The sequence below is a fragment of the Antrostomus carolinensis genome, unplaced genomic scaffold, assembly GCF_000700745.2.
Source record: "Antrostomus carolinensis isolate BGI_N321 unplaced genomic scaffold, ASM70074v2 scaffold29365, whole genome shotgun sequence".
Classification (NCBI taxonomy): Eukaryota; Metazoa; Chordata; class Aves; order Caprimulgiformes; family Caprimulgidae; genus Antrostomus; species Antrostomus carolinensis.
The window spans coordinates 8,436-17,846 of NW_010317509.1; the positions used below are offsets into that span (position 1 = coordinate 8,436).

Genomic DNA, 9,411 nt, shown 5'->3' on the forward strand with positions numbered 1-9,411 from the left:
CTAATGATTAGCAGCTTTCTAGCCTTTTACATTGGAAACAGACCTAAATCCCAGTGAAAGTAGTTAGTGGATGTGTTCTTTGGTTTAAGGGGAACTGTAGAGTGTACTGTAGAGTGAATCTGAAGTTTTAAGGTGTTTTGTCCTGTAGTAAAGGAAATAATATATTAAACCCAAACTGCTTTCTCTGATGGTTGCCGTGCTGCACCCAGCTGTGAGAGTGCAAGACCTCTGCTTGGAGCACTGCTTTGGACTAGTATCACTAGTGCTTTTAAGACAGGCTTTGTAGTAGCATCTGAATCTAGGTTCAGACCTTCAAAACTGGTTAGATATCCAACTTTTAATTTGCATTTTAGTATTAGAGCACTTAAGTGCATCTCAGCATATGGATGCAGTTCTTGATCTTGCAGAACTAAATTGCCCGGTGCATGGCATGTTGGTATCCGTAGTCCAGTTATTACCAGTAGGACTGAATGTCAGTATTAAATGCCTCCGGGAATGTGGATTTCCTGAATGCGATGGTGCTTGTTGTTAATTAGCATGGTGTTTTCAGTGAGCCTTTTAATTTTTTGGCATCTGTTTTCTTATCTGTTGCATCAACATTGGTTTTCTGCATGGGGCTTTGCATGGAAATGCTGCTTTTGATTTACTTAAGTGGTAAAGATAATTGAGCAGTGCTTGTTACTAGAGACTTACCTGACATGACCTGTATTTGCATTTTGCTCTTGCTCATCCACAGAACCCTCAAAGCGATAACTGTTCACACACCAGGATTATTTATGGGAATTGTTGACCTGCAAAATTCAAATTTTCTTGCTCACTTCCTTTTCATACATTAGGTCCTGTTACTGAAGTCAAAACAGATATATATGTCACCAGTTTTGGACCTGTTTCTGATGTAGAAATGGTATGTATTTCTGGGATTAAAATGCTGTTTCCTGGTTCTGAGAAACCATTAACTGCAGTAAGGAGTGGATGTTTTCATCTGTACTGTTCAGTCATGCAAAGTAGACAAGATTAGTAACAGCTTAATTTACAGGTTATAATTAGATACATCAAGCCTGATTCTGGTCACACTTTCACTGGTTTTTGACTGGCTTAAGGAATTAACTTCATAGGATTTAAAACAGACTTGCATAGTATAGAAGCAGAATCAGGCCTTGTGGGGAGTGTCTAAGTCAGTCTACTGTGGGGAAAAACACGTGTTATGTCTTTGAAATTGCCTTTCCTTTCTGAGACCTGTGTTATTCTCAGGTGAATAATAATGGCATCGTTTCACAAATACTTGTTGACATTTTCATTTCAGATGAATGTCCTTTGCTGATCTTTGTGCCCCTTTTAGCATCACTTTCAACAAATGTTTGACTGATAAGAGTTTTCACAAGTGTCTGCAAAAATTGAACATCAAAGTGACATGCATGAAATAGTCACAGAAGAAAAACGTTACATTTGCACGTACTGCTATTTGTGCCTGAATGACATCTGCATTCATTTGAGGTCAAATCCGGGATAACTTTCATCATCCTTTATAATCCAGTGGTATACCCTTAAATCGTACAATAGTTTCTCTTTTTATAAAATATCCAAGAAATCACATGTAAGTAACACAGCCGTATCTGCTGAAGTGAACATGACTTTAAGGGAAAGGCAGTTTCAGGGCAGTAACTTTTTTTTCCCATACAGTGCTGTCATGCACTTTGTGGTGCACCTGATTTGGTTCTATCATGTGGAAAGGTATGTGATTGGTAGCAAGATATTTTTTTCAAGGGCTAGATTCATGACAATGGTCTCATGTTGAAATACATTCTACCCCTTCAATGGTTGTCATGTACAGTATGATGCTGTGCAGCGTGATGAGGGGTACAAGAATCTGGTCCCAAAGAAATCCAGTAATGTGTACCTCAGATTTAAAATGAGGGCTGCATGGGATCTCTCAGGTTTCATTAAAGCATTTGATGTGGTGTCACATGGGAAATTATTAGTTATATTGGAGAAGGCAGGAGTGAGAAAATGGACTGAAGGTAGGTAAGGAACTGGCAAAAGGAGAGTTCCCGACAGATGTTTCCCCTTTCATCGTTAGGGATTAGTTAGGACGCTATTCAGAAATCCAGGAATCAGTTTGGAATAATTTTTAGTTAATGTATCCACTGGTGATCCAATGTAATCTGAATGTGTCTGCACCAATAAAACTCGCCGAAACAGTAAAGTGCGATAGTCTCAGTACAGGGGATGATCAGAATGTCTTTTTAGAGCCGGGTGACTTTGGTACCCGGTGTAATGAAAAGGATTGAAATTTTACATTACGAAATCTGTCATGTAGAAGCTAATAACAGAAACTGCTACTTATGAGCTATGAAGTCACCAGCAAGAAATGACACTAGAAAAGAGATTTTTCATAGATTAACTATAAACCACAGTGGAGGATGCAGCCATGGGAAAGAAGACAGATATAATTCTAAGATGCATTACACTAGCAGACATGCCTCCTTGCCCATGTGAATAGATATGGCCAAACAAGTAGTTACAATGGTAACGTTATGCAGAAGAGTTTGAAATAAAGTCAGAAGACATCGTTTTGTTTAACAACAAGATCATAACTGTTAGTTAGAAAGGACATAAAGCTTTCTGTGTTACCTTTTTCAATGCCACATGATGCTTTTTTTGGTAAAATGCTTTAACTTCCCAAGATGAGAAATGCATTCTTTTGTCCATTCATTTATATATGATTTCTCATAATGTGCTTCTGTCTGCGGTTCTGCAGTTGTAGTTTGCATGTTTACTTTGGAGCACTCAAATGGCTTTTCTGAGGAAGTTAATGGGATAGTTATGAAGTTAAAAAAAAATGTGTGTATATGCAAGTCTGTATGTAATTTATTATCCATGTTTTATGGGCTTGGCAAAGGAAATATTTAGCTTTCTTCAGTTAAAAGCTTACTTTCCATGGGCTGAAATTAAATTTTCTTTCCTGACTTTAAAGTGGCAGTAATCATTTGTCTTGGTATTTTTGATTTAGCCAGCAGCAGAAAATCCATGGATATGTTTTCTTTAAAAATCTGTTGACACTTATTGTCAGAGATAATTTTGTTTCCAGTTATATGCTTGACTACAAATTCAATTGCCTGCTTCCTGCAAGCTAATTAGATTAATTATTTCTTAATGATTAAATATGTGTAGCAATTTATTGATATGCCTAATGTGGGAAATTAAGCTATTAAGAAGTACAAAACACACTTTAATTGGTGGAAATGTGTTTGTGTAGTGGACTTAACATTTTCTTTACTGCTGATTTCTTTGCTCCTGAGGGGTTTCTTTTTTTACAGGAAACAGTTACACATGCAAATATGATCTTTGTTTTTCTGCAATTTAATACAGGAATATACAATGGATGTCTTCTTCCGTCAGACATGGGTAGACAAAAGATTAAAGTATGATGGCCCTATTGAAATATTAAGACTTAACAACTTGATGGTTTCAAAGGTCTGGACTCCTGACACTTTCTTCAGGAATGGGAAAAAGTCTGTTGCACATAATATGACAGCCCCAAATAAACTCTTTAGAATAATGAGAAATGGCACCATCCTGTACACAATGAGGTATCTAACGTGTTTGTTCAGCTTCTTACAATTACTGTATGCAAAAGTTATACTGCCCGGACAAAATGGCAACCAGAGACTATTTAATTTGTTCCATTATAGGCTTACAATAAGTGCAGAGTGTCCCATGAGATTAGTGGATTTTCCCATGGATGGTCATGCTTGTCCTCTCAAATTTGGGAGTTGTAAGTTGCAATTATGAAATTTCTTGTAACTACAGAATTTAAATAGTAGAAGTAGATTTTGAGCAATTACTAAACTTTCTGAATATTGGTCTTGATACACAATCCTTATGCAGACAAAACTCCTGTTAAGTTCCTTGGGAATTTTATTGAGGGCCTCAAAAATTAAATCTGGGCAGAGAATTGAAAAGCAGACACTGATTCAGCTATCATGTTAAACCCTAATATTCTGGCTACACAGTTGCTTGAAATACATAGTTTTTCTTGTTTCTTAGAGAAGAATTTGATACTAGGTGAAGTGAGAGATTCTCTGAAGACAGAGAGGGTGGGATCCATCTCAACTTACAACAGCCAGGTAAAAGGCACATAGGGAAGCAGGTTATTTGACTGTCTCTACAGTTAGTGGAGGCACATTGACTTCCTAAGATAAATGTGTGGGTTATGTGGAGAGATTTGATCTTTAGTTATATTTGTCTATCTCCTGGCCTATAGTGAGAGTCTGCATGGCAAGTTTAGACTAGATAAATCATTTTTAGGCTAGTGAGAGGAATCTTAGCGCAGGTGACTTGCCTTTTGTGCTTTGAAGTCAGACATAGATTTTTGGATAATCTCCAAACTTTGGCTAGAAGGAACATTTTGGGATGTAGTGCATAACAACCGAGGTAGTTATGATTCCCTGATTTGAATACACAGCAGAGACCTCTGAGACTGCCAGGGGATGACTGGTGCACTCTATTAACTTCCTTGTCACTCTTCTAAGACACCTCGGTCACTGACTTCTCTGCTTTACACTCCAATGCAGTCAGTGGCTGGACAATAATCTGTTTTCCTTGACCCCAGAGCTCTGAAGTTGGAGATGGCTGGAAGCTCCTCATAGTCTTACTTTAGCATAAATTTAGCTTATACAGCTGGGTAGTCAAGAAAAGGGGGGATATTAAAGCCACTGCTCTGATAAAGTTTTTCGTCCCTGTTATGATGACACTGGAGACCAGGTGCTGTCAGAATTGGCTTTGGTATCAGCTGCACAGTAGGGGAGCTTCAACAGTGGGGACTCCTCCATGGGCATATTTATTCAGGCAGAATCACCAGCCAGCAGACATTGCACTTGACACTAATCTGATATTTTCCTCAGTAAAACTTGAAATAAGATGTAGCCATTTCAAATGCAAGACTGATTTGATTTAATTTTAACAGGAGTTTAGGCTGTGTGGGGATTGAATGCTAGCCCTAAGTTATGTCTTTTGTATTAAATGTGAAATGTTTCTTTGTGCTTATTTTTGGTCTATTGTGAGTTTTTTACTGACATCTGGTTTCTGGCAAATATTTTAAACACAAGTTTAAAATATTATAGTTTTTAATATTATATAGTTTTTAGTATAGTCATTCTTTTCTGTAAAGAAATGTGCACCCAGTCTCCCAAATGTATCCTCCTTATACATGCTCTTTTTTGTATACAAGTACATTTTACTGACAAAATTTTAGATAGAAAATTCTAAAATAATTTAAAGATAAACCTTACATGCCCAATGAGGGCTGATCCAGAAAGAATTCCTGTGTGGCACTTGACATATGACCTTAGCTGCTATTGATTCTCCTCTGAGGGTGGCTTTTGGGGGTAACTTAATGTGAAGGGTATCTTCTAAGGTTATTAGTGTGAGTCTTGCTATTTGATTTCAGTAGGTTTGGATTGGGTTCTTAGTAAGGTGTGAGAAGTTTCCTATTTATGCAAACTGATGCTGTGTTGTAGATGCTTATCCAAAGAGTGAAATGATTTATACCTGGACAAAAGGACCTGAGAAGTCAGTGGAAGTTCCTGAGGAGTCTTCCAGTTTAGTTCAGTATGACCTGCTTGGGCATACAGTATCAACGGAAACCATTAAATCTATTACAGGTAGGACTCTCATCAGTAAAAATTAACTTGAGGTAAAACTAACCCTGTAACATTTCCTGAGGCCTTTTTCTTTCCTTCCTGTAAGGTATTCTACTGAATGTCATAGGGTATATATTAAGGGCTGAGAGCATAAATCTGAATTAGGTTTCTGTCCTTCAGATTTACATTTGCAGATTCATTACAGTAGATTGTGACAGTCTTTCAGAAAGCTAGAATGAGATCATTACTCTGAGGGACAAAATGAGCATTTAATCACTGCTTAAAATGCAGTTTGAAGAGTCAAGAGGATGCCTGGGTGAGGAAGTAATTTCTCAGCACTGTATCCACATTATGTGCAAAAGAATTCCTTTGTTTGGCGGTGCAAACAGCTCGGGATAGAAGTACAGCATACAGAATGGGTTATTAAAGCCATAAAAATCCTCTAGTCGGATAAGGATAGGCACAAATGCATTAGTCACAATAGATACTTCTGCTGATTTGTGCTGTAAGAAATAAGGCAAATGGCAACTACAGGCATCTGAAATGAGTGAAGTATCACTGATGAGCAGTGTGGTGATAAACAGGCTTATTCCCAAAATATTTTTAAAATTTGGAATAATTTTCTATGCATCAGCAAGTTTGGGTGTTGTGAGATGGTCAAAACGAAACAGATAAAGCAAATAAATTTGATGTATTGCTCTGTGAATATTTTTTCCAAAGATAAAATAGCATTTTGGAAGAAACTAGAAATTTACTTCTCGGTATATTGATTATTATAAGTTAACAATAGAATTTCCTTGCTATCCGCAAAATGCTCATTCTGTAGTACTTTATTTAGACAGTTTATTCAGTTTATGGTAAAACTGCATTTTTTCTAATATGAATGATAATATTTTAGACAAACTTACACTATTTCAAATTCTTGTCAATGATTTTTGCATTTGTTTAATTATCATAGTGGTGGTGATGTATAAGCGTAGTAAAAAGCTGGGATAATTCCATGTAATTTAGTGTGCATCATTGTTGTTACTATTTTATTTGGCAGGTAGGTACCACAATGTTCTGGATACTATGGTAGGTAGATAGCTTTTGTTTTGTGAGTCTCTTCTTCGACAGATGCCAAAAAAAATTTTAAAATCGTGCTTATGCTGTAAAAAGTGATCCAGTATTAGCTGTATATTTATAGTATTTTTTGATAGCAGCTTCTGAATGATGCTGTAAGGACCTACTACTACCAGATATTTTTTTTTGTTTAAAACTTTGTTTCTTTCTTGTCTCTAAGGAACATATATTTCTATACACATTAAGTGGTATGAATAGCATAATCTCAAACAATCTTGGTTGATAGTCTGAAACAGTTATTCTGCAACACAAAAATTCTATGTGCAGACAGAAAAATATTTTCTTCTTTTTTTTTTTTTTTTTTTAGGTGAATATATTGTTATGACCGTTTACTTCCACCTCAGACGGAAAATGGGTTATTTTATGATTCAGACCTATATCCCATGCATTATGACTGTGATCCTTTCTCAAGTTTCATTTTGGATAAATAAGGAGTCTGTTCCAGCTAGAACTGTGTTTGGTAATTATTTCTTTTTTACTTTTTCTTGTACTTCCTTTTTAATGACTTTTGCCAGAATAGGCCTTTTTAGTGTATGGGGTGTACTGCCTCTGTGCTAGTGCAGAAAAAAGGGAATAATGTAAACTCAGAGTAATTTTTGCTATCAGTGTATGAAGAATGTATGATGTGAATCCTTGGAATCTGAAGAGAAACTCTGGAATATTTAACCAGAAGGGTGATATGGTGCCTGTGGCACATGGATGTACATCTGTGGGTATTCTACCTGCTTGGGGAGCAAATTGGGAAGACCTGGCCCTGAGTAATCCAGTCAAGTCCTTAGCCTACAACTTTAGCAGTCTTATTCTCCAGTGGACAGTAGCGTAATTACTTGAAGTCACACCTTCTAAAATCCTTTTAAAATCATTTGATTCAAAGTGTGCGAGATGTACAGATGTCTTAAGAGATATCTGTGTCATCAGTGGAAGCTTGCTATGAGTAAGGCTTAGATCCTGTTACTGTAATTTCACGTTTAGTGCTCTTCTCTCCTTTCTGCCATTGCCATTATGAAAATGAATTTAAAGAGCAACATGATCGCAAGATATTAAAAGTGCCCTCATCAAAATACAGCTTGAATGAGATGCTACAGTGAAATCTGAAAATAAAAAAATGAAAAAGCTTCTATGGAAGACAAAGCATAAGAAATTAAATGGAAATATGATTCCTAACAAAGAAGGATAAAAACAGTTTTAAAAGCAGTCTTTACAGAGTAATATCTTGACTTTATAATGTACTGTAGTCTAAAGCAGGTCTAATCAGGAAGAGAATGTTCTACAAAAAGCCTTTCTATAGATAGGTGCTGGCAAGAGTGATAGGAATTAATGTTTTTACATGATGGCCCATTCATACATATAAGTAGAGTCAGAACATTGTTTAATATCACAAATTAGGCAAGCTTAATGATTAGTTATAGGAGAAACAACTTGTAAACATATTAATCCCACTGGCTCTCAACTCCAGCATTACATTAGGCAAATTAGTCTGTTACTTCACATGCCTTTGCAGTGATGCTGAATAATGGTACTTTTTTTTGAAGAGAGTATTGCCATGAACTGAAAAGGTAGAATCTGTATTTACAGACAAAATACGATAATTGAGAATTGCAAATTATAGAGTAATAGATGTAATATGTGTCATCATATCCATATGAGACTGAAAGTTTAGACATCCACTAAATTACAGATAAGTCTCTAAAACAACTTTGAAAATAGATGGCTTAAAGTATGGCTGAAAACATCTTTTTAGTTTTCTGACAAATGCTAAAAGGGACCCTACTTTCTAAAGGTTTTCTTAACAGAAGATAGAAATGTTGCAGGCAAGAGACAGGAATGAAGCCAGAATACCTGTAATGGTACCAGCTTTCTAGATCTTTCAATTGGACACTGCCTGATCAGGGAGAACTTGGCAAAGGTAACAGAGGGAGGATACACAAGGAATTAAGGTACATCAGGTCATGATTTCTGCAGTCAGAGCTTCAGGCACTTGAATCTGATGATTGTGGGAGTTTGGTGTTTCTTGGAGGAAAAACAGCAGTAATTTCCAAACAGGTTTTTAAAATTAATTTTTATATTAAAATACACTTAATATATTTTATATGGTTACATACATTTCTAATCAGAAGCTTGCAAGCTCTGGATAATTACAGTTCATGTGTATATATAACATTTTTTACCAGAACTTAATTCTCTACCCTGTAAATTGCTATGGCACATATCCAAGGGCAATAGGGGGAAAACTGATAAAAGACCATAGCAGTAAATTGTAATACTGTCACAGCCTTTCCTCTCCTCCTTTGTGTTTACAGAATGGTTGGTCATTCAAGCCACTTTGCCCTGTTTTTACATCTATTAAACAAATGTCTTTAAAAAGATAATTCAGACAAACAATGTGATTGAAGGGGTCAAAGGTAGAATCAGGAAGGATAGGGCTAAGCAGGGATGGGTCTCTTTCAGGATAAAAAGCCAAACAAACCTTTCCATATTTTTTTTTCTCAGACTTTAACATTTTCAGTGACGTGTTTTTTCATCAGCTTCCCACTGAAGAGGGTTTTGTGAGCTTGCATATGTGTTTTTATCCTGCTAAGTTTTTTCTTAGATATTCTTTGTGCTTTCACGAGCTGGCTATTAGTCTTTTTGCTTTTTTCTCCTTCTT

General features: G+C 36.3%; 1 protein-coding gene across 1 annotated transcript; it reads left to right on the plus strand.

Moving 5' to 3' along the window:
- Positions 1-836: 836 nt before the first annotated feature.
- LOC104525451 (gamma-aminobutyric acid receptor subunit alpha-4) lies at positions 837-7,224 on the plus strand (the record flags this gene model as incomplete). Its single annotated transcript, XM_010168611.1, has 5 exons — positions 837-904; positions 3,370-3,590; positions 3,693-3,775; positions 5,520-5,663; positions 7,072-7,224. Coding segments are annotated over 5 exons (669 nt in total), but the record flags the coding sequence as incomplete, so codon positions are not given.
- Positions 7,225-9,411: the final 2,187 nt, after the last annotated feature.